We start from the raw sequence: 26703 nt of genomic DNA, 5'->3' as shown, positions 1-26703 counted from the left end.
CCTGTGTCTGGAGGTGCGATCACAACAGAGTCCGTCTGAAGCTCACAGATTTTCTCTGGTGGTAGGCTTACCTGAAATACAACTTCCAGAACTGGCATCTCCCTGTCTGTCGCATCCGGGTTTGCTGCAATTACAAAACCCTGGCAGTGAGTTGTTCTCATCATGTCCACATGGGAGGGCAGTAAATGAGAGCAACCGAGTAGAAAAAAAAAAAAAGTTTGTTCCTCACGCACGTCTGCAGCCACTTCCCACTCTGCAGACTTCCATCACCTCCCCCTCTCAATCTCATTGTGCTGGCAAATTAAAATTCACGGGTTGCCAAGCCATCCATTCTCCCTCCTCTGCTTAATTGTCTCGAAAATTGAGGAGATTACTGGGCGCGATTTATGTACAAATAAGAATCTGTCAGAAACCTGGCAGTTTATACCATGACATACACACCCACAGACTTTGATGATGTGGGAGATGTAGGCAAGGGCCATTATGGAATACTTAAGATCTCATATCCTTCTCAATTCTACCCTTTGTGTATATCCCGCTGAGCAGCGCATGAAAAGAGAGCAAGAGAGAAAACTCACACAGAGATGAATGAAAATCATTACTCAGTGTGTTTCGATGCTGATCAACAGTCTCTTTGTCTACATGGGTCACTTTTCCTAATATTTATTCTCCGTAAATATTACACATCAGGTCACACTGCAGCACATCGGGCATCAATGTTACTGTTAGTTCTAGCGATATTAGTATTGGCTATTTTCTAAGGACCTTAGGTATTGTCTGCTCAAAATGTCTTTACCTCTCAGTGACCTCAGTGAGGTCGTTGCTACATTTAGATTGAGTGACCTCTTTGGATTAAACACATAAGCAGGATTTGCAGATGTTATACTTTACATATATCAATAACTGTTTTGGCAATCAACACAGACTCATTGTTTTGTCACAAAACTATATTTTATTAATCCCTTAAATGAAGCTGCCAGGAGTTCATAAATCTATCATAGGTATAACATATTTGACAACAATTGTTAGAAGCTGAGTTAACATTAGGCTCATGAGAGCTTATTGAATTGGGGCAATTGGTATTCCTGCAAGCAAACATGAACTGCAGTTAATGATCATTATACTGTATACTATGAGAGTGAGATAAGGCTCTGCATTTTACCTTGTTTCCTGATCCTGTGAATCATAGGTGGCTTTTTTCAGTATAGAGCTTCATGGGGTCACTTCTTGCTGAAATGATCTACCAACATCACTGCTCTGTAGCCTATGCAACAGTTTTGGTTACAGTTAAGAGCTTACATTCAGACGTGCCGCAAACTCAATCCAGACAAAGTAGAAGGGCACTTGGAAGATTCAGATCTCATCCAAGGCCGCACTCGATCTTACAATGTTAACAAAAGTGAAAATGAATTTGTGCGTCCGCCCCCTGATTCAGATCCGCTCCAAAGTTGAATGTGTTCTTCCTTGGCCCATTCTCCACCTGCAAAAATTAATTAAATTTGGGATTGTAATTTTTTTTTTTTTCGGTAACCTGCTGACAAATAGACAAACAAACAAACCAAACCAAAAACATGATTTCCTTGGTGGAGAAAATAAGCACAAAGAAATCCTCACCTTCAATTAAGTTTCTTCACTGCAGCTCATCTTGAAATCCGTCAGTGTCATTACATGAACTGAAGAACTAATGAAACTGCTAAATTCATCTTGCTGTCTGTAAAATCATACAATGGCCCGTAGCATACTGTAACAGGATCTTTGTCAACTCCTACGTCCATGATGTCAGATTGAATAACAAAATGAAATGAAATGGCAATTCTGTTTGATTATCAGGAACGATTCAGGCATCTTGAATGTATCCTGACTAAACCTCCTGTCATTGGGGAGGCAAGTCCACATCACACAATGTGAATTTGATGTCATTCTTGAAGATCAGTGATGTCATTCTTGAAGATCAGTGATGTCATTCTTGAAGATCAGTGAGTGTTCGTTTGAAAGAAAAAAAAAACCCAGCACAATTAGGTATTTCTAGGATATAAAACTGAACTGATATCTGAACCAAAAAGGACTATTTGTACTCTGTGTATGTGTGACAGTCACTTTATTTCATTTAGGTTGTGTGAAGTCTAAAGTCTGGAATTTCTGTCTTTTTAAATCTCTACCAGCTCAATATGGATGATTTGAAGTACTTCTGTCAGCTTCTTTTAGCCCCCGTCATCACACACACACACACACACACACACACACACACACACACATGTGGGTGTATCTCGATGTGAGTTGCTAGTCTACAGATATACAGGTGTGAGTTTGTGTGTAAATTCCGCAAGTGTGTGCTGAAACCACATGTTCTCTCCTGGGAGGGAGCCAAATGAGGCAGTGTGATTATAGCCTTACCGATGTAATCTCACCTCTTAGACTGTCCCCACTCAACCCCACCTCTTCTCCTCTCTCCTCCTCCATCCACTCCTCCTTTCATTCCGGCACATTCCAGCTAAATCCAATTTGTTATGGTTTCAAATAAGGCCTTGTTTTTCTGTGCTCTCGCCACTTCAAACAAAGTGGCTTCTGTTATTGCTCATCCAATTTGAAACAGTTTCTCCCCCCCCTATTCATCTTTCCCTCCCTTCAGGTCCCTTCTTTGTTTTTCTTCAGGTCCACTCTTGCTATGACCCAAAATAGGATGTAATAGTGTATCACAAGATGCAGGAACTGATAAGATTTTTACACAACTATTCAGAGATATGTTCTTTTGTAATCAGACTGGACTTTTCTATAATTGTGGTGATGCAAATTTCAAACGCAGACAGAGACTTTTAGATTGACGCTGCAAGTAAAATATACTTTTTAAATGAGTAAATATACTAATTGGATCCGAACATTCCAGAAGAAAATACAAACCATGGTATGACCCTCAAAGTGCCTGTTTTTATTGTCTTAATTGCAGGCAGGGTTGGAAGGGTACCTATAAAAATGTAAACATTTATGTATGGTAATGTATACAATTACTACTTTTCCGTAAAAAAAAAAATGCTTGGGGATAGGTTAACTTTTTGCAGAAAAGTGACTACGGATAAAACCTGCATGACTCCTGTGACATGTTGACAAAAAGTTTCTTCCTGCTTGACACACATGAGCACGCCTCCCAGTCGCAGAAAAATGTAATTATTGCAGAAAGCGGCACTTACCCGCTGCTTGGTGTTTTTTCTGTGTCAGAATGTCAAAGTAACATAACCTTTACTTTTGTATTACCACAATACCAAATATAGGCATAACTTGCACTGCACTGTAATGTTGTTCCCCTTTTCTGCTTTAAATGCAAAATTCCAAACCAGTGCAAGCATTTTTTTTTTTTATTGTTACTTTAGTATAATGAGTTGGCAACTCTTACCTGTAGTTTCGCGCAGGGTGGTATCACTGACAATTTATGTTACAGTATTTTCCTCAGATTCTGGCGGGTTCACAGTATATCACAATATTTTTTTCTTTTAAGTGACTGGGCCTTTATATAGGTTTATAGTGGCTTATTCTACTGTCAGATTACAAAAAAACATTAAAACATTTAATGTCAGCATGTATACTGCAGGCTTTGATTACTATAGGCTTTGCCCATACAATTATACAATATGACTTTATGTAGTTCCACTTCCATGTTGTTTTGGGTTTGTTGTTTGGATAGAAGTTTGACTTAAGTATTTTCGCCTCAATAAACGTCTGAACCCGTCTTTTACCTGCAGTGTGTTAATGCATTGGTGGATTGTTTAGTGTTGCTCCAATGTTTGCTTTCAGAGGTGACGGGATAATGTTAACATTATGTTTCAACAACAGTGGCTAGATCCCCTCTCAGTACTGACACAGCTTGGTCCTACCGTAGCATTCCTTGCCGTTTGCACCGGTGTGGTGGTATGTGAAAAATTAATACCTTAAGGGAAATTAAAACCAGTATACCAGTGCACCACCTGTCACTAGTTTCACTCAAGACCAGAGTGCTGTTTTGCAGGACTCGGGAAGTGCAATGTGTGTGCATGTGCATGGTTCTATAGTTATTTATTTTAAAATCGTAATCTCGGTCATAATCTGTGCTGCGATTACATCTGTCAATCTTTATCTTTTTTTGTATAACTACGTAATGCCTTTCCATCTATCGTGTTACTCCCCAAGCCTTCTAATGTCAGAGAAAAGTATTTGTCTTTATTTGAGGCAGCTTATCTTTATTCAGTCAGGAAAACGCTCATCATAGATTTGACCATTTATTGCAACAAATGGAGATACAGATGCTGATAGATTCGCACTTACTGATGCACCCTGTATTAGCCAAGCAGCAAGACAGGGAGCGCAATGCAGAAATCTCCCATGGGTAGACAATATTGGGCCCAAAGCAAGACATTTAATAGAAATTTAAATATTTGAGATATGTTTGGACTCTGACCTAGAAAGGTGGAAGTTTGGGCGGAGGAGGCAGAAGTTTGCAGGCAGCAGAGATCAGTGGGGAGTGAGTCATATTTAAATTAACCGCCTTGTATGGGGACCTGCTGTGATTGGTGTGTGACTTAAATATTTTAATCCGCAGGCTGTCAGCCTATTATGACTTCCATGTCCTGCATGAACTAATACAATGCTTCATTTAATTAAAGTATAGACAGGAAAGAATGAGCAAGGAGGTGGTCCCTTAATTGTTCAGTGAATGTATTGAATGAAATGTATTACTCCAACATGACTCACTCCTATGGGTCCTGTTTTTAATTGAAAACCTGCCTCTGGCTTGATGCTTATGGATGCTGTTGTTATTGCATCGCCAAGCATTTAGCAATAAAAAGGGCTTGTCCACAATGTAGTTGTTGATTGATGGCAATTATAACCATAAAAATAACAATGTGCTGGTAATGATGATGATACAAATACTTCTAGCAATTCTAATGGGGTCTTGATGGTGGTAGTGATGATGATGATGAAGACAGATGGTGATGTTGAAGATTTGCATTTGTGTGTTTATGCAGGTTACGGAATACCAGTGCACACTAATGCCTGCACATAGGTGTATTAAATTAACTTAAAAAAACATAAACGCTGCATGTGTTGCAGGGGATGATGTACCTGGAGGAGCGTAGGCTGGTCCACAGGGATCTGGCAGCCCGAAATGTCCTGGTCAAGTCTCCCAACCACATCAAGATCACCGACTTTGGTCTGGCTCGCCTGCTGGATGTCAATGAGAAAGAATATAATGCTGATGGTGGAAAGGTAAATCCTGTCATCCCTTTGTGAGACACACATTTCATTTACATTATTAAACAAATAATTCCACAAATAAACAAATAACTTGAACGTCTACATCTTTCAGCCCCACACTGTACTGTGCAAGACTATGGAGGGAAGAACAAGCCTCTGAAATAATGATTAATGTTTTGAGTGGCCAATTGTTATTTATTCATTGATATATACAAATAAAGTTAGTAAAAAAGGAATAGTTTGAGATGTTTTCTAAATATGCCTTTGGGTATGTAGCTACGGCTAGCAGCCGCGTAGCTTTATCTATCTATTTCTTGACTGACCGATCAGACCGACTGTGAAGGGATGTTTAGAGGTGGTTAAGTTGTATGCAAAGGCAATGGAAAGGAAAGCAAGTAAACACCAGGTGCATTGGCTCGAGTTGCCGCTTGAGTGAAAATGTTTCATCTGTGCATTTTAGCACAGTTTAAAGACTTTGTATGAAACAAAGAAACAAGATATATCCCCTCTGAGCTTTATTCTGTGGGGGCTGGTTGGATTTTGTTACTTTCTGATAGTCAGGTTAGCTACTAAACTAAGTTAGCTGCTAGCTAGCTGTAGCCTTTTTTTTTTTTTTTTTAAATAAACGTATATGAGAGTGGCAAAATGTCAAACAACTCATTAATCTCAGTCATTTTAAAAGTACTATTGTTTGTAGCAGTTTTGTAGTAGCACTGTTAGTGGTTGAATAGTAGATACCATACTAATATCGCATTAACGTTTGAGCGGGCTATGGATGACCTTGTTATCTGTTTGATGTGTTTGGTTTTTGAGGCTCATTGAGATACAATATTATTGAATTACTATTTTGCACCATACCATCGAAATGTTGTAAAAGAAAACAATAGACATTAACATTAATTAGGCTTTTATATCCTGAGGGAGGAACTTAGCCTATCACAAAGGACAGTTTTATTGGAGTCATTGAGATACTATTCTGCTCTATTGGACCATTTTATTTACTTCTGGGGAATGGAGATCTCAAAACTCTTTAAACGTAGCAAACAATACGTCCTTGGGGCTCTCTATACCTGAGCTACTGGCCCCTTTTAATCTTTGTTCATCAGTTTGCTCTTTTGTGTTTTGTTTTCAAATCATTTCTTCTCAGTAAAGCCTACTTCATCCTTTCTCACCCTCCTTTCTTGTGTGATCATCATTGTTTGTGTCAACGCTCAGCTTTCTGGTATTATCCCCTCCACTGAGACAAAGACAGACACACTCTAACCTTCGACATACCTCTCCCCTCAACCTCCATCACTGTCATTAATAGAATTGGCCTTCAAATCTAAGCTGCATCCCCAATACCATTGCTATTTGCCCCTCCTTATTCCAATACAGCTGGAATTTGTGTGCATGTGTGTTTGTATTCTCTTTCATCAAACTTAGTTTTTCCTTATTCTGTCTTCTCTCTCTAATGTAGTTTACACAGTCAATTCTGTCAATACAGTTTATTGTATGCCAACACCTCACCAACAGATGATCCACGTGTGGTCTGAACCCAAAATTAGGCGTCAGTTGCCTCATGAATTATATTTCAGAAAATGTAAGGACAAGAGATCAACTGGTTTAAATTGCAAATGTTGCATGTACATAATACTGACTTGCTATCCTTCTACCTGGCAGATGCCCATCAAATGGATGGCACTGGAGTGTATCCATTACAGGAAGTTCACTCATCAGAGTGACGTTTGGAGTTATGGTAAGCTTCAAAATTTCCTATTAGGGAACTTGCATGAAGTAGATAAAACCATTAGGGCCACAACATTTTCATATATCAGACGGACAATAAAATGACAATGAAACGTTTTGCAAATCATGACTTTCTGTTTCTACTTACATTTTACACCTGACTGTTTTGGATCTGTATTTTCAATATGTTAATACTATGTTACATGCATCTCGATTATTTTGTTGTTGTTTTTTTTTATTTTTGGTAAAGCATAACACATTAATGTGTACTATAGATTTGACTTGCCTTAAGCTTTTTTAAAGGAAATTGTATGTGTTAGCGGCATGTGTACGTGCTCTGTAGTCTTAAAAGGTGGGTTTTCATCCTGAGTTAGAAGATGGGCAGTGACTCTACTGTCCTGACTTCAATGTGGAGTTAATTTCACCACTGTGGAGTCAAAACAGAGGAGAGCTTTCACTGCGATTAGCAACCACAGGGTTCACTGAGTAGCAGGGTCGCCAATCGCCCGGACAGAGATGCAATGTTTGCAGCAGAAACACAAAAACAAACACAAGACTGAATAGATTATACACATTGAAAAGAAGATACCAGGAATGATGTGGATTCAAGTAAATCCTGTAAAGGCATATGCTGTGCTGTGTGTGTACAATAAATTCAAGACTGCTTGCTAGACGGGCATGTACTTTATAGACCTAAGGCTGCTTTTGTGGGCAGAGAGAGCTGATGAACAAGAGAAGAGTGTTGATTTCTTACTACCTATTTAACTGCCGAGACATGTGGCAATCACATTTACTGTAAAATGCAAACTGGATGATCTACTCCTCTAAATCCTCAAATATTAAAATCAGTCTTAGCAGCCATCAGCAACATTTAAATCTAGAGACCAACTCTTCCATTATCTTTCAGTCATATGGAATTTATATTGCTAAATATCAAATAACAATTTTCTGTTTAAGTCATACAATGACTCTTAAACTCATTAAAGGATTTTTAAAGAATTGGAAGACGGGTCATATCAAAGAGAATAATGTGTGTTTGATTAAGCTTCAGAATGGTTAAGTGCGTCCACGTCCCCAGTGTTTTTTTTATGACTGAGGGCTATTATACTTCCATCTCAAAGTATGCATTTACTCTACTTACCACTCATTAGCTCATTAACACTAACGTGATTAAATCTGAAGAGTTCTGAAAGTTCAGATTGACTGATGACTTTCAAGACTCTGGTTAGTTTCTGTTCTTCACTAATTTCCTGTCCTCTGTTGACTTGTTCCTTTATACAGTATTGTCCTCTCTTATGTACGCTTTGTTTTGTTGTTTCCTCGTTTTCATCTTGCCTGGGTCTTCACCCTATACCTCTGATCTCTGTTCTCTCACATCTTTGCATCTCGTCTTTCTTCTTCTTTTTTTACTTGTTTACTCCAACTTTCTCTTTTCATCCGTTATACTTCTTTCTCTTTCTATCTTTTTGCTTGTCTCTGCTCTGCTCTTGCTGTAACAACCCCCTCTTCTCAACCCTTAAATGTTCTCTACTCTTTACTCTTTTATACTCACTCACAACCTCTCATCTTGACTCTACTTCTCTTTTCTCCACTTTTCCATCTCTTAATAAACATCTTTCTTTCTTTCTGCTCTACTTTGTTGATCTATCTTTTTGTGTACTCTTATATTTACATCATCTCTTCTCTTGTTATTTTTTCTCTCTTCCTACTTCATTCCTCTTTGTTTCAGGTGTAACCATCTGGGAGGTGATGACCTTTGGAGGAAAGCCATATGATGGGATTTCCACCAGAGATATTCCAGACTTGCTTGAGAAAGGAGAGCGTCTTCCTCAGCCGCCCATCTGCACCATCGACGTCTACATGGTCATGGTCAAATGTAGGTAGATAGGTTGACATAATACCAGAAATTCCTAAAAGTATAATACAATCAAATGTAACACAACCACAAGCCACCTCAAAAATTGCCATTGTTAAGTCATCATCTTTCTGACTCATCATTGTCATCTGACCAGGCTGGGACTGTAGCCTGGTCAGTTGCGTACATGAACTGATGAAGCCTCTTGGATGAGAGGTGAACTGCTTCCTAGACAAATAACCAAGTCCAGTTGCTTTTGACTGAAATTGCTTTGGGGATAACCATGACCTGGACAAATGAGAACATTCAGAGGCTTATCAATATATCATGTTTTCTGGTAGTCATTAAATAAATACATAAAAATCTATAATAACCACATATCAAAGTCTATTTTCTGTATTCCTGTGTGAATTAAATACTTGACAAATTAAAAGTATTGGGCATTTTCACATGCAAAATGATAGGGTGAAGGATGATAACTTAAACAAAGTCCAGATGACTTAAATATTGTCCTAACGCAGCTCGGCCGCTGGTTTTTCGACATCCCAATAGAAACTATATAGAAAAATATATATGATGGTCATTTTATATCATTTTGATGATATATATATCGTCAGAACGCCCAGCCCCACTGGGTAGTCCTACCCATCAAACTGTGACACTTCATAACAGTCAGTGTTTTAAACATGGGGAACATGTGGTTAATGTTGTGACTTTAAACTACACTACTGGGTTAGGGTTGGGAAAAGATCATGGGTGGGGTTTAAAATAAGTATGTTTGTAATGCAACTAAAGTGATGTTTGAGACATGTACCACCTCAACCTCCTTCACTTTGGCGCTCTTACTTCCGATATTTGAGACCAAAGTGCAGGGGACAAAGCAGTAAGTGCAGTATTTGATGCCCTTGAACGGGCTGGATTGAAGTATATGGCACATGATTTCCAGTATTTGTTTCTATCCACTGTATTTTAAATAGTAGAAAAGCCAATGCATTTTAAGGGTGAAAAGGGGGCCAGCTGTTTGTTAGTTGAAGCCGTCAAATTAATTAGGCTTTACTGAGTGATTTTCAAAATAACACAATAGCTATTTTGTGCCAGGAGGTCTCAATTGTGACGTAAAAGCTGAAATATTGCTATAATAAGCATTAACATATGAACGCCTCTGTCAAAAAGTTTAGGAGGAGTTCGATAGAAGATGAATTGCAGTAGGAACTGATTTTTCTGGCTGGCTTTAACCCCAACCACCAACATGTTGGCCTCGTTGGTCAGTCATGCTGGCAGGCACTGAGGTCACAGGTGGCATTGTAACCTCTGGCCACTGCTGCCAGGACAAATGCTTAGTGCCAGCGCCACACCAGCGTTGTCCTATAGTCTCCAAGCTACAGCCTCTGGCCCTAACTGTCACCTTGGCTCTTAGTGACACCCTGAACCTGTGCCAACCTGGCAAGCAGGCACACACACACAGCAGGCAGAGGTCACTGCCACCTGCCTGTTATCTGCCTTTTTTCCTGCACTATGCATGCAGAACTCCTACATCCAAGTGCACAGACACATGGTGCACTGCACATACGTGGAAATACACTCCCTGAAGGGCTTTATTGACATGAAACTACAGTAGGTACCAAGATAAAAGCTGATCATTTTTACTGATATCTTGTATCTGTATGTGTACTTGTGTGTAAAGCCACATCTCTTTGTCTTTCGATCTCTATCTGTTATTTCCCTGGATACCTAGACTGGCTCTACGCCGGGCCAGATCACATGATTGCTTTGGCATCATACCCATGTGTTCACAGAGAAATTGGCAGAAGAGTGCATTACTCCATATGGCCATCCTAGTGATGAAACAGTATTTATCTTTAGATTGGAAAAAGTGATTACAATCAAAAGAACTTCATTAAACATTCTGTAATTGCTCATTATGGAACAAAGAAGAAAGTTTTATATAGTGGAAAATGGTTTCAATGAAAAAATTAGACTTTTGGAAGTGGGGATTGTATCATCACTGTGGCACTGGCGGGTTACTATAGTTCAGCTCAGTCTTTAATAATATGATCTTAGGTAGTATAGAGACATTTTTTATGATCCATTTTTCTCAATTTTAATTAATTAAGGCTTTTGCTTATTGCAGGTAATAGCATACTGTGGGAGAACTTGCAAGTGAACAGGGTCACATTTAAAGTCAATGGTATTGGCAAAACTACCAATGTATATTGAACTTCATATTGCTCAGAAACTATAGTAACACAAATGTATTTTTCAGGCTGGATGATTGATGCAGACAGTCGGCCCAAGTTCAAGGAGCTGGCTGCAGAGTTCACTCGGATGGCTCGTGATCCACAAAGATACCTGGTCATCCAGGTAAGTCAATCTTGTGACATATCTACAAGATCTGGATTACATGACATTTTTTTTTATATTTGTCTAAAAATACAGAAAAAGTAAGCTACCTTCATAGTGCTGTAATTACTAAGAATTATTACTTATATAAATTACTGAACACGCACAACTTTACTCAGGGTGACGACCGCATGAAGTTGCCAAGCCCCAATGACAGCAAGTTCTTCCAGAACCTCCTGGATGAGGAGGAGCTGGAGGACCTGATGGATGCTGAAGAGTACCTGGTGCCCCACTCCTTCAACATTCCACCACTGGCATACACTCCCCGCACACACATGGACTCCAACAAGGTATCCTTTTAGAATCTCCAAACACTTTAAGGGATCTGTTCCACTGTTTTCAAAGTCTGTCTTAACAATAGTGGCATATGTAGATCGAAATAGGTTTTGCTTGCTGTAATCATTCCTCCCATCCATATTTGCCAGTGTTTTTAAAAGTTTGAAAAGGCCAATAAGCCATATCTTTGACCTATTTCTTATACTTACGTACTGGATAATCATCATCTGGTAGTGGAAGGTTTTAATGTCACAGATACTATTGTCAAATGTTGAGTCAAGTACTTATTCTGTACTTTTCCAACACAGGGGCTAAATTAAGTTTAAACTGTTTTAATGATTTGTGTTCCTGAAACTCAGAAGACCGTGTCAGAATATGTTCTAAATAAAAGCATTCACTAAACTGAATGTGATCTCCATTCTAGGCAAGTTTTAGGAACTTGAATGAGCTTGCAGAAACTTGAGTGTAATGTATGCCAACATGACTCTTCCGCTTTCTAGCGTGATGGTGTCCCTTTCAATCTCAAAACCCTTCAGCTATCAGTCTGAAGATGATTTAGCAACGGCCAATATCTCTGGCTTACTGGTGTAGCCAGCAGATATCCTGGCCAAAACTTCCTTTTCCAAACAACGGTGACATGTGATAATGGAGTTGGAAATGAGACGTGTCTTATGCATATAAATGACAATAAATAATTTTTTTTTTTTAAACTAAATGTAAAGCTAAATCGTCGTCAGAATATAGTGGTATACACGAATACTACTCAAGCTACAAATGGAAACCAGACCACTTCTGCTACCCAAATCTTGTCCCATTGCCTACATTCATAGGCAGATGTCTGCTTCTAGAAATAACATGTGTGTTGCTTCTAACACAACCTAAATTAAGAGTAAACTATGTCTTATTCATATATGCCATCGTGGATACTTTGCAGTCATTTTATTAGTCTCTCATCAAACTGAGTTTTGATTAGCCCTTACAACAGTAGTCCTGCTGAGTTGTGAAACATTAACAAAAACCATGATGTTATTAGTCCCAACTCGTCCATGTTACTTTGATATTGCTATTTCCAGAATTTTTTTAGGAAAGAACACCATCCTTTCAACTTATTTTCGTGAATAAGTGAGGAAGGGTCATTCCCTCTCCCAGACCACTCCGCCTCTGCAGTCCATAAAAAAATGAAAGATGATAGGTCAAAATATATTTTTTGAATTTCTGTCAGCATAATGAAACATAAACTTAACATCATACCGCAAAGCAATACACACAGACAGGCATGTCTCTCCTTTATTACATAGGCACTCAGAAGTATGAATACTTAGACAAAATGAAACCCTTTGTATTATTTAAGACTCATCTTAATATTTGGTTTGTTTCCTTGTTTCTTTGGAGAATAAAGTAGAATTGAGTCGCTTAACGTTTTCTTTTACAGAACCTTTGGCTCATTCCCATTTCATTTTGTGTGTAGCAGCAGGGTGACGGGCATCCATCCATGATGGAAAGGGAGACAATATAGAGTGCGATCATTTAGATGGTCCCTAAAGAGATGTGTGTATGAATTTTCTCAGCATGTACTGCAGGACTCTCCTGTTCAAGCACAAAAGATTGAGATCTTAGAACAGAACTCAAACAGCTTTCTCAGTGTTACTCTCATCTCCCTCTTTTTTGTCGTCTGTTTTCCTTGCTCTTTCTCCATTGTGAAGCTATGGTAATAACGTCCTCTAAATTGGGGGTAACAGCCAAATTCCCTCAGTTCTTCAACTGTTCAAATGTTCACTGTCTATCTTTGGACTTAAATCTGTCACAAAACCAGTCCCACATCCAGGCAACTCAGCCATTTTGTATTCCAATAAACCCCTTGTGTTTGTGTCAGGATAAAAACGCTTGCTGAATGCCAATGATAGACATGACTCCTTTTCCAACTCTGTTTGGAGAATTTCAGGGGCTGACACATAATTTATTTGCATAATATTTGTAAAGTTATCTTTCACTGTTGTTGGGCTTCCTTATTGGGGTGGAAACTGATTTAATTTGATGACTTTCATAGTTACATTCATCCACATAAATCATGTACATGATTGTAATGAACTCAATTATTGGAGTCAACAAAATGCAATATGCATTTACACAGAAATATAATCTTCACTTGCATAGTTGTACAGCAAGGCTGAAAGAGTTGTTCCTTAATTCACACACACACACACACTTACCCCTTAACTGTCATTATCAATATGCGTCATCAGTTGAAAGATACATCTTGCTGATGCGCTGGGACACATCATCAGTGATGTAACCTGGGGTCACTGGGTGTTTCGGGTCTTTCAACATCAGACACCCTCGCCCAGGCGACCCGACCGGAGTTGATCAGACTCCCGCCTGTGTCCCAGCAGCATTCTTCCACGGATCAGCCCTCTTGATCCAAAGCCATCTTGTGGCTCTTTCTGTGGCTTCAGTTGCAGATCTGATGGCCTTCCTCTTTTCCTCACCAGTGAGGCCCAGCATAGTGAGGACTTTGCAGAGGGACCGCCCTGCAAATCTTCGGCATCCCACCTCCAGGGGTTCACAGTAAGTCCTTCAGCCTTGGCTCCTACACTCCTCCACCAGCTCCTGGTACTTGGCACGCTTCCGCTCATTAGCCTCCTTCATGCGTTCTTCCCAGGGCACTGTCAGTTCCAGAATGATCAATTGTTTGGTGGAATCAGAAACAATGATCATATCTGGTCGGAGCAGTGTTGTTGTTATTCTTGCTGGGATCTTCAGCTGTTTGCCCAGGTCCACTTCTAGCTGCCAGTCTGTGGCGGTAGTGAGAAGACCTAACCTGGCCCTCGCTTGGATAGTGGGCTTCTCTCCAGCTCTGTGGAATCTGATTGGCTGAGGCTTGCTGTGGCCCTTGGTGGTGTTATTGGCCTTAGCTATACTCTCAGCAACCGCCTTCAGCACCTGGTCGTGGCGCCAGCAATAGCGCCCCTCTCCAAGGGCTTTTGTGCAGCTACTGAGGAGGTGTTCCAGGGATCCCCTTCTTGGACACTGGGGGCAGGATGGTGTCTCTGATTTGCCCCAGACATGGAGGTTGGATGGACTGGGTAGGACATCATAAACAGCTTGGACTAGGAACCTGATGTTAAGGGAGTCTGCTCTCTAGATGTTGGGCCAGGTGATCTTCCGTTGCAGAAGATTCTCCCATTTGGTCCAAGCTCCCTGTTGTCGCATACCCACCATCCTGCTGGCTCGTTCTTCCTCCACGCCTGCCCGCACTTCGAGCTGGATGAGATGTTGCCGCTGTTTTCCCTGGGCTTTGTCCACCCTGGGTGATGGGAAATAGCCAATACCTGCACGTCCTGAGGCTATGGACCCCACCAGTACCTTCTGCCTCAGTCGCGACTCTGCCACTTCCAGAGCCTCGTCTGCCCTCCATTTCCGGCCTGTTCGCACCTGGATGCCAGCCGATGCCACCTTTTCATCCCTGGATTCCCTGTACTGCAGGGCTTCTCGAGTTCTAGTCACCATGAACTCTTCAGTGAGTCCACTGAATGGAAGCTTCAAGGTGTTGCTACTGCCATACAGGGCAGCACTGCTCAGACTTCGGGGTAGGCCGAGCCATCTTTGCAAGTAGCTGCTGATCTTTCTCTCCATGGCCTCTACTGTTGTAATGGGTACTGCGTATACTAGCAGAGGCCACAGGATGCGGGGCAGGATGGAATGCTGGTAAATCCAGGCCTTGAATCTCCTTGGCAAGCCAGATCGGTCGACTCATCTCAACCAGCCCTCAAGCTCCTTGCTGGTTCTCTGGATGGATGACAAGTCTTTGAGGCTGCAATCAAAGAGCTTTCCAAGACTCTTGACTGGCTGTTATGTAATGGACGGGATGGTGGCTCCAGCCAGAGAGAAGCGTCACCTTTCCCTTCTTGAGCACCAGAGATCTTGATTTTACTGGCTTAAAGCTCATCCTTGCCCATGTGATGAGCTTCTCTAGCCCTTGCAGAATTCATCTGCAGCCCAGGACAGATGTGGTGGTGACAGTCAGGTCGTCCATGAATGCTCTTATAGGGGGCTGGCGTACTCCAGATTTTGTCAGGGGTCCCCTGTACTCCTCCTCTGCTGACTTGACGATCATGTTCATGGTGAGTGCGAACAGGATGACTGAGATTGTGCAGCCTGTTATTATGCCCTTCTCAAGTCGATGCCAGTCCGATGTGCTCGATCCGGCGGTGACTCTTAGCCTGAAGTTGCTGTAATAATCCAGGATAAGGTCTATGACTTTTTTGGGAACGTGATGTTGCAGCAGGGCAACTTCAACCAGCTTGTGAGGTATGGAGCCATACGCATTGGCTAGGTCCAGCCACAGTACGGTCAAGTCTCCTTTCCCTTCACGAGCCTCTCTGATTAGTTACCACTCCTGTTTGTTCCAGGCACTCCAGGAATCCCACCCTTCTGAACAGAGGTGTCAATATAACTGTTCTTCAGGAGGAACTCAGTTAGTCGTCGTGACAAGACGCTGAAGAAAATCTTGTCTTCGACGCTTAGCAGCGATATCGTCCTAAACTGACTGATGTCCTTTGAGTCCTCTTCCTTCAGGATCCACACACCCTCTGCACATCTCCACTGGCCTGCCACTTGTCCCCTGCGCCAAATCACCCTCAACAGCTTCCACAGATGTCGCAGTAGTTGTGGACAGCGTTTGTACACAGTGTATGGAAAACTGCTGGGGCGTGGGGCTGATGCTGATCCAGATGCCTTCAGAACCCCCTGTATTTCAGCCAAGCTGGGCTCCTTCATTACAAACTCCACTGTTGGTGCTTGCGGGCTAATGAGGGTCCTCTGTGGTCCAAGCTCCTGGTCCCTCTCTGGGTCGCTGAGGGTGTTGTGCGGAAAGGTGTTTGCCTCTGCCATTGAGCACATGAGGTTGCCACTCCTTTTGTCTCCAAGCAGCTTCTTAGTGAAGGTGAAGGGGTTGGAGATGAATGCAGCACGCTTCCTTGCTCTCTCCTTTCTTCGCCTTCTGTGCCCTTCTGCACGTCGCAGCATCATGAGTTTTTTCCTCAGAATATTGCGAAGCTCTGCCAGGGGTTATTTCTCCTCTTCACCTCATCTTGTACTGCTTCTTGAGGCTCCGCAGTTCTTGGCGCAGTTTGTGTATCTGAGTCGCCTGGCGGTTCAGTGTGAATTTGGTCCTGGGTGTAGGAGATTAAGGCTACTTTTCTTATGGCTAGAATATAGTAGTCGCTGAATTAATTATGAATTAACTCGACTCGTTAAAATTTAGGATTTATCTTTCCTCGAAGTAGGGCACCACACCAAATTAAGACAGGATGTTTATTAAACTTTGGTGAAGGTTTAATACCTGTTAGTAATTTAAAGTAATTGATGGTTTAAATTTTATCAGTCTCGTCTTGAACGTGTTAATTCGTACCACAGCCTTTATCAGTGACCAACACTTTCTGCACAGAACGGAAGACTCTGACAACGACGTAAGGTTATAAACATTTATTTGACTACCTAACTAGGAGAATACAGGATAGTGCAACACTGAATAGACAAGTGAAAAGGATTAAATGTGGATATAAGAAGCTTAAGACCAGAGTGATTTAGACCTACGGGGCTGGTTTATAATATCACTTGCGGACTGAAGCTAGCTCTAATCAGCCTGCCAACAGAACCCGGATCAGAATTTATTTGTCACCAACGTTTAACCAAGAGTTGCATTAAAAGGCCAACCTTACTTTGCCGTTGATATTACAATCTCCCTGGCGTCTTACAGTACCGATGCAGGTCCCGCGGGTCCGCGTCCCGGTGTTTGGCGGCTCTTCAGGTGGCTTGCCTCTGGAGGTGGTTTGTGGGTTGACAAAAGGGTTCTTATCGGTTCTGTGGGGCTGGAGTTGCGGGTTCGATGCAATTTGCCGGCCGGACAAAAAGGCAAAGACAGCACGAGGGGTTAAACTATACTTATAAAAGATAGAAAAACATGTCCTAGAAAACTTAAAAAGTCACGCGATAAAAATAGATTAATAAACGAAAATACTTTAGTAAGGAACCAAATATAAAGTAACATCTCTTGCTAACTTTGGGTTAACAAGAGAAATGAGCAGCAGGGGAGGGGGTCAGAGGTGCGAAAAGGTAGAGATGCAGGAGAGGAGGTGCAGAGCGTGGGGTGTAGAGAGCGAGGGGTGTAGAGAGCGAGGGGTGTGAAGAGAGCGAGGTGAAGAGAAGCAAAGACAGCAGTCTCTTCCTTTTCTACTCAGAAAGGGGGGTGTCTCGGTTTAACCCATCCCTTTGACTCTGAGAGAATCAACTGCTTTTTTTTACGCCAGAATTATAATTCTAAGATTAAACTATCTTTGGTTGATTTTCCATTATTAAGCTTTCTGATATCCAATTTAACCAAAATCTTTAGGCAGACAGTTTTAACAGATACAGATACTACGCATCATCACATTCTCCTAGATATAGTGACGGGCCTATTATTAAAACACAAAATATTTCAGGAATTTGACAGAGACTTTGCACTCATAAACATAATCACAACAAGATACAAATAATGCATATACTGTTACACACTTGCAAGAATGTCTTTGAACAGCCAGTTGCGATGAAACATCGAACACAAAGTTCTGTTGTGTAGATTTTATTACTGAAAGTCCCTCTGTCTCCCAACAGAGACTGTCCTCCGGTTCGAATTGCGGTCAAATTTGACGCTGATTTAGGTTAAAAGGGGTCCTTCATCCTGGAGTTCTTGTATTTTTATTACCCTAGGAGGGTTTGAGGTTGTAAAACACCTTATCTCCTATCGAAACCAGTATAAAAATGTCTTTATCTAGGGCTCCCTTACTGTGACGCTGAGCAGACAACCAGACACAAAAACTCCTTAAACACTTCCTCATGAGGTCCTACAATGGGTTCTTGATCTCACTGAGGCCTAACCTCTCTGCTGCGTAGCTGACTATGATGGATGTCATAGTCTCGAGGCGTCTGTCCACTTTCCCCTTGGCGGTTGTTTCCAAGATCTGGCTTACGTCTGTATCGAACTGTGCCCATGTTGCCTGGCTGTTAGATGAAGGCCACTTGATCTGCTTCTGATGGAATGACCTGCAGGGGTTCAGAGGCTGAACTGCTTGGAGGGGCTGGGCACTGTGGGGTGCTTCCTGGCCGGGCTCCTCCTGCGTCTCACCAGGACCAGTTCCTGTGCATTGCAGTATGTTCCCCTGGTCCCTACATTTCATCCTGGCAAGTTGTATCTTGAGGCCACGTGAGTTCTTACACACTTTTCCGCGGATGCATTGTGCATTCGTAGTCGAGTGTCCATTGCCATGCGTCGATGCCGTGTGGTCTATCCGGGTGGGACAGACCACACATGTCTTACAATGAAATAAGTTTAATAATGACCAAATCACAAGAATTTGCAAAAATAATGTGAATGTAACCTTGGCTGTTTCACTTGAATGACCACAAGCATTATTTAAAGAGATGTTACTTTTGTGTTTAGGTTAGTGGTGGTATTCTGTTAGAATACTGAGAGGAGTGAGGAGGGATAAATGAGGACTCAGAGAGAGGGTGGTTTAATAGATGTAGTTACAAGGGAATGAAAACACAGCGTGAGCTCTGGTTTGTAATGAAGCAAGTTCCCTTAAAGTTATTGATAGAAGAATTCCTTTTATTTATTTATTTTCACTGCGCCCCCAGCAGTTGGGGGTTTAGTGCCTTGCTCAACAGCACCTGGGCAGTGCACTGCCCAGGAGAATAACTGGCACCTCTCCAGCCACCAGCCCACGCTCCATTCAGGGTCCACACAAGCACTCGAATCAGCAACTCTCCGGTTCCCAGCCAAGTCACCTATGGACTGAGCTACTGTCGCCCGCTAGTTTTGGGCCTTTTGTGCAATATCTTCTAGTAGCACACAACAAGGGTTTGACCAGAACATACCAGTAAACTTCAGTTTGAATTTGCTGTTTGTTGAAACGTTGTGCTAATATCTTGCTTGAAATTTTTACTGCCAAAAGACTCCACAAACTAGAAGCAGTCAGTATTCATCCCATCAGTAATAAAAGGCTATTTGGGTCTGAGTCTTAGTATAAAAACAACTGATCATAAGTTGGATTTCAGTCACATTCAAAATGCAGAAATCTACAAACTTTACTGGTACTGATTTTCTATCTTATTAGTATCATTACAGACTGCTCAGGGACCATGCAAAGGGAAGTAAGTGAAGGAATGTGAAGCGGAATTGCTGGATTCCTGGGGAAAAAAAGATCAGTTAGAATAAAGCACCCAATGGGTTCTTAAAAAGCCCTTTTTTGTTTTGAGTCTAGACACAAATGCACACAGCAGAGCGGGCCTGTATGGCTACTTTAAGACTTTGCTGAATGGAGCCTTTTAATTAAAATCCTTTTAATTAAATTGTCCCTTGCAGTCGTGCTGCCACATCATTGTTTGGCACTGCTGCTTGTCTCCCCTGCTTGTCACAAAGAACTTGGCTCTTTTTTGGAAAATACATTTACAAATACATTTTATAATTCATACTGTCTTTGTATGCTACTTGTTAAATGCTTATTTTATTGTTTTATATTGTATATTTATATATAATTTTTACTTCATAAGTAAATCAAATCATCTGCTTTCAGAGCTACTGTATATAGCCAAGGAGTGGAAAACACACGCGAAAGTGCTGACATTTAATGACTCATAGAGGAGCATTAAAAACTTTGCCATAGCTTCCCACTTGTATTTTCTCTCAGGGTCTGCTTTGGCTTGGTAAATTGATACTCCATCGCTGCCACTGTGCCCTTAATTAACCTTCTCCCTCCTGTCGTTCTACCCAGAACCAGTATGGTTACCAGGACCCCAGTTTCAGCATGGAGGACATGCTGGTCACCCTCCCTAGAGTCGTCTCTGTTCCGCCCGTATCTGGAGTCTGCCTCCCACCACAGGACCTGTCCTCAGCAGGGCAAATTGGTGGTGGATTTGGCCGTGGCAACCAGGACGACCCTCGCTGCAATGGAACCCTGAGGAAGCAGGCTTCCCCAAGGTCAAGTACTCTTGGGCCTGTCTCAGCTCTCGCTGCAGGACAAGGTAAAGCAAACGGTTTTCTAAAAGTTTAAGAAACTGTGTGTTTGTGTGTGTGTGTGTGTGTGTGTGTGTGTGTGTGTGTGTGTGTGTGTGTGTGTGTGTGTGTGTGTGTGTGTGTGTGTGTGTGTGTGTGTGTGTGTGTGTGTGTGTGTGTGTGTGTGTGTGTGTGTGTGTGTGTGTGTGTGTGTGTGTGTGTGTGTGTGCATGTGCGCGTTTACCTGCCGGTCCTTAATCAAACCAGCAGGTAGACAGAAGACAGCATAAGACTGATTTTAGACAACTGACCAAAGTTTGTATGTTGAAAAAATTTTCACCCTGGACCCTATTTAACCATGTATTTGTGTCAAAGTGACTAATAGGAACAACAATTTTTTTAAATTGGTCAAGTAATAAGTGAGAGCTCTGTCGCTTAGCCTTTTTTTAATGCATTAAAATAAGGTCTTTTGACAAGGTCTTACATGTCAACTAGATACATGCACATGGGTTTTTATCTTATATGTGTGGTTCTGCAAATGTAATCTATGACAAAGACTTTTTATGAAAAATGTCTGCGACTCAGAATGTATAACTGAAGAAGAGCATGTGTGGACTCTGCCAGTTCATTTGTTTGATGTTACCTGATTCCATTTAGTTATCACCAGTTTCCCGGAAAATCCGTCTTGAGACCTTTACATTGAAGTCAGTCCACAGGCTGTTATAGGCAACTGAGAAAGTCGGTGATCATGCTCAATTTCTAAGTTGCGTAACAACCGTTCGCCTATTAGCAATAAAAAAAAACTTGAATACATGTAAAATGTTTCACTCAGTACTTTTAAAGTCAGTAACTTTCTATGAAAAATGTTTTTTTTCATATTTGCTAAATTTCTTTCTTGCTTCCTTCCTGTCTTTTTTTTGCTTTCCAAGGTGGAGGGGAGGACAGCAGTGGACAGCGTTACAGTGCCGATCCCACTGGTCTTTTGGCCGAACGAGGAGCAAAAGGAGACAAAGAGCAGGATGGCTACATGACTGCCATGAGGGACAAGAACAATTCAGGTTACTTTGACAGTTTTGTGAACTGTTGACTTTGTCAATTAAGTTAATAGATGTTTTACTTAAGCTTAATAGAACAGTGTTAACAATATTGTAACCCTAGTTCTATGAGCAAAGGCGGATCCCTCTACTGGACTCTATGGGTTATACTCTCCTCCAATACCAAGCACATATTCAGCCACTGAAATTTGCATAAATGCAGCCAGTCAGGACATAGAGACTAGCTTCACCTCCTTGACGCCCATGAACAGAGGAGGGATGCTGTAGAACTGGAGAAAATAGCCCAGTCTTCTGTCCGTCCTTTCTCTTAAAACCAACGTCCGCAACCAGCAACCACCATAAGGGGTAGATTAATTAATAACGCCGGGAAAACGACGACACCGATGAGGTTACTGAAGCGGCGACTCCAACCTTGGGGAAAGTTATCGGTGGGCAAATCATTTACTGAAGAGAAAAAGGATAGCAGGTTGTGGTGTGTACTGCGTTATATAATGTGGGATCTGTACCTATTCAGGTACGCCCTGATTAGGCGTCTATGTTTATGCAAGTATCAGTTGGTGAATGTGTGCATTATATTGGAGTCCATAAGAGGGCTGATCCTGTGTAACAGAACTGAAATATAATGTGTTGTTTTATATATTGCACTTTGATATACAGTATATGATAACCAAATACCCCTGAAATGAAAACTATTGAAAGTATGTACTGAATATATATTATTTTCTTTGTTTCCATACTATCTCAACCCAGTAGAGGAAAACCCCTTTGTCACACGTCGCAGGAATGGTGATGCCCATGCTGTGATTGATGGAGCGGCTTGCCACACCCTGCACATGGCCGGAGCCGCTGCTGCGCCCAAGAGCCAGCCCATCCACAGGGAAGACGAGTATATCAACGAGCCACTGTACCTGAATACCTTCCTTAGCCCAGGGGACAAAAACGGATTGGCTGGTGCAGTCTCCATCGCCGGCCCTGGGTCCATTGCTGCCAAATCAGTATCGCAAACAGTCAACCCATCAACATCAGGCCACATGGTCTCCTCCTCTGGATATGTGATTCCTCCTGGCCACCTCCCCCACCCATCATATCCATCACACACTCTGCATCCAGGGCATTCAGGACACGCTCTGCATTCAGGCATCAACAGCAGCACCATCATGTTTGATAAAAAAGGCAAGAAGGCCACTTTTGACAATCCTGAATACTGGCAGCACAGTCTACCCCCTAAATCCTCGCTGCACAACCCTGAGTACCTGCAGGACTGCAGCACACGCTTCTTTTACCGGCAGAATGGACGAATTCGCCCTGCAGTGGCCGAAAACCAGGAGTACTTGTCTGAGGCTGCTATGAAAGCTGGCAATGTGTTGCCACCCCCTCCATACAGACAGAGAAACACTGTAGTGTAGTGACCAACCTGTAGCACAATGGAGGGGTGAATAAAGGGATAGAGGTTGAGACAAATGGATTTTAAATAGTCCTCTTATTGCCATTTAGTACTTCTCAACCTGGGTTCTCCTTGTACCCTCCCTGAACACGTCTCTCTGTTATATATGACTGCAAATATTTTAGTTTCACTTAAAGGTTCTGCCTTTTCTTCGACAGGACTACAGTAACAGTCACTGACAGCACACTTGACATTCAAACCATGTTTTTGGCTCCATTCTTGGCCATGAAAGCAAGTAGACACAACTCTTTGAGATTGGTTCTATTCCGAGCACACTATCCTGCCTTATTAAGTATCAGAAAGGCACAAAAACAACACAACACAAGAAAAGAGATGTTTATTCAGAGAAAAAGGAGAATTAAACTAATTTTAGCCCAAAGAGAGGATTATTGCCATGGCCTTTCATACTTTTCTTCATATGCCCATCAATTACAGTTCACCATGTCTTTTTTAACACATTATCCAGCCAGATAGATGTACACATTGCAGTATGCACACATTGCTTCTGCTTGTGTGCAATCTATCAACTGACACATGCACATGGAGTTGTGTCATGACTTACCAGCAAACCCCCAGTCATGCTGAAGAACCCAGATGCAGCTTGCATGCCTGCCAACATGCATCTTTGACTTTTACATGTTGCTGCACCAGTAATGGAATTCAAACATTTATCACACACGGCACATATCATAGCTAAAACATGTTAACATGCCAGCAGCCTTGACATACCAATAATATCCATACATTAATTCATAAGAAAATACACACACTCACTGACAGATAAGCTTGCTGCCACTTGAAATATATTCTGGAGGAGAAGCTCAATTGACCTTGTGCTGGGAGACAGAGTGTGCCGGTAATGGCAGTCAGTGTTGCAGTGCAGAGAAAGGGTCAACACAAAAGTAAATGTCACCACAGTTTTATGGAAAGCTCTGATATCCCCCAGTACCTGGCGGAAAGCATTCAGCAAATTATTGGCAAGGCTAGGGTGAGATATAAAAGTTTGACTGCTCAGAAGATGACCGTTAACTTCCCACGTCTCTATCTCTCTTGTGCCACTTTCATCCACAATAATCTGGTCCAAAGAGCCAGCAAATCATCCACTTCAATATTACCATCATAAGATCATTGTAAGCAGCATCGTGACTGACATAACCAATGGTAACTGCTCCAGGACAACTGTTGCAATGGAACTGGTGCTGGGAACGGACAGATCTTTCAACAGGGAATGGAGCATATAAACCGAACATGAGGGGAAAAAATATTCGATTTTAGATCAGAGCGTTTTTTTTAATTATTATTATTATCATTATTATTTTATTATTATTTTTAGACATCAGGGATCTGTTTGCTTTGTCACCTTGTCTTACACCTAGTCTTACGCAAACAGGACCGACACCCAGCCATGAAAGAACACTCTGGTTGTGGCAAAGAGGCTAACTCTGCAGAGCTGTAAATAAGCCAATTACATGTAATTACCAGACAGATGCAATCCCGGAAAAAGGCTCTGTGGACCAAGCTATGTCTGGAAGTACATCTAAATGATGAGGGTAAAAGTTGTTTTTTTTGCACATCTCTGCATCATATTTAATGAAAATTAACTTTGACTATGTAGTCATGACTACCGGGCCTTGCACTGTCTATTGGTGTTAGGGTGGAGAGACTGTCAAAACTGTCTAAGGAGGCCTCCACATTTGTACCATGGGTCACTACAAGTAAACAGGACACTTTCTTTTCTATGGGTATTTGATTGATTTAATGATGAGGCATTATAAGTTATCATCAAATTCACTGTTTGCTAGCTTTCTGTACTCATACAATACTGCCAGATGCCACAGTAAACTCTTTTGGAGACCACTAGCATCTGTCGGCAAATGACTTTGAAGCCTAATCTAGGCCCAGGTTGATAATTTATTAGCACTTAATGCTCTGACACAGCCAAATTACTTTGCTGTTATTCCCACTGAGTGGCAATCCATTCATTGTTTCTCATCATGTTGCAACTATGAGTGCAGTGAATATATTACTAACAAAGGAGCATCCCCACTAAAGAATATCATGATAGTAATAGTTGTTGGGCGATATACGATGTACAACATCAGGGGAAATTAATTTGTCAATTCTACCATTTATACCCAGGTAGCTACACCTTTGATATATTTTATTTTTCTTGAGTATTGCAGTCACTGCTGACAATATTTGATTGATAAGATTTTTGCATCAATGTGATGAGATACCTTGATTGTTTAGATGTTTAATTCACTGGATTAAAGGGGTACTCCAGGGATTCAGCATTGCACTTCCATAAAGTTAGGTGACTCCCAAGAGACAGATTAGAAGACACATCTTTTTTTGAAGGAGCAAAGGCTAAGATATCCTGACCGACACCATCCCACGTTGATTTGTTTTCCCATTACCAGTTTTACTGCGCTGAGCCGCACCTGAGATTGACCTTCTCTGGAGTAGGGCCCCCTTCTCCCCCTCAAAGAAAGCCTTGTTGAGAGACTTGACTCTGTGTGTTCAGCTGTCAGCGCTTAGCTTCTAACTGAATCTTTGTGATTTGAAGCTTAACTTCTCTCCTGTTTGTATTTGCAGATATCTGTTTTAGTTTACGTTTATGTTCATGTTCAGCTGTATTAAAGTCGTGTTAATATTTCCTGATTTTGCTGTTTCACAACAAAAACTTTTAAATAACAACATAACTTTTATTATGATGATATTATAGGAAATTAAATGTGTTTATCTATCACTTTGCAGTAGCTGACCACACACTCGCCGGCTTCTAAATAGCAATAGCCGACGTTGCAACGTAAGGGAAACTCTTTAGTAATCATATGAGTTATATTCTTTGACTTTGGAAAGCTCCCTCCAGAGCTACAGAGCACATTACACAGCTGTTTTATCCACAGGATAAGTGGTATTAGCTTTTACTGGGTAAACTGATCTTCATGTGTAAAATTGGTGGAGTGCCCCTTTAGCCAAACACAGACATTTCAATCTATGAACAATTTATTAATTGAATTTCCAGAAAATCAACTAAATCATGATACCTGACAATGCATGTTATTATTTCTAGTAATATTATTCGACGCATACCCTGATTTAATATATTATCCATATCGCACACCGAGTAATAGGTGGTAATGTCATGAATTTGGAGATCGACTAATTCCTGTGTATGTCTCACTGCTGACATAGCAATACACAACCTTGTGCCTCTACATTGAAATACCAGGCAGAGGGAAGATTCATACAACCAGTGTTGACGATTTACTGTCCAAAACACAGATGTTGCCATGGCACAGAGTTTTTCTCCACCTCTCTCAGGTTTTATGGGGAATAATAATCATCCAGTTAAGCTACAGCTGAGGCACAAGTTACCACATTAAAAAGGGATGTCACCCCTGTTGAAAAGTTTAATGGAAGACGGATAAGTGCCATGATACCACAAAAGACTCATTGCTGAAATGTGCAAATCAACAGAAATGTGAATTTTATAGGTGGGGAGGGTTTCAATGGTCAGTCTTGAAGTTGGCACTTTGTTCTGTATCATTGACACTGTTGCTGACCTGATTTAGCCGTGTTGGATCTATTCTATCACACATGTGTACTATCTTTGTAAATGTGTGCAAGCATCCTCTTTGTTTTTAGAGTTGTATTTTTGCCGTCACCCATAAGGTATTAGTTG

General features: G+C 41.4%; 1 protein-coding gene across 4 annotated transcripts in view; it reads left to right on the top strand.

The window, feature by feature from the left end:
* Window positions 1–24570, top strand: part of erbb4b (erb-b2 receptor tyrosine kinase 4b) — a 341421-nt gene extending 316851 nt beyond the window's left edge. Inside the window, exons 21-28 of one of the 4 annotated variants that reach the window (XM_083921859.1) lie at window positions 5080–5235; window positions 6886–6961; window positions 8681–8827; window positions 11070–11167; window positions 11326–11496; window positions 20296–20545; window positions 21452–21576; window positions 22309–24570. In XM_083921859.1, coding sequence (XP_083777985.1) covers window positions 5080–5235; window positions 6886–6961; window positions 8681–8827; window positions 11070–11167; window positions 11326–11496; window positions 20296–20545; window positions 21452–21576; window positions 22309–22977 — 1692 coding nt within the window. In that variant the 3' untranslated portion in view covers window positions 22978–24570. Of the gene's footprint in view, window positions 1–5079; window positions 5236–6885; window positions 6962–8680; window positions 8828–11069; window positions 11168–11325; window positions 11497–20295; window positions 20558–21421; window positions 21577–22308 lie in introns of all 4 variants that reach the window. The other 3 variants (XM_083921857.1, XM_083921858.1, XM_083921856.1) reach the window with 3 other exon arrangements.
* Window positions 24571–26703: the final 2133 nt, after the last annotated feature.

The sequence above is a fragment of the Echiichthys vipera genome, assembly GCF_963691815.1.
Source record: "Echiichthys vipera genome assembly, chromosome: 10".
Taxonomy (NCBI): domain Eukaryota; kingdom Metazoa; phylum Chordata; class Actinopteri; order Perciformes; family Trachinidae; genus Echiichthys; species Echiichthys vipera.
The sequence above is the reverse complement of the archived record's forward strand: the minus strand, read 5'-3'. Positions and strand labels throughout refer to the sequence as shown.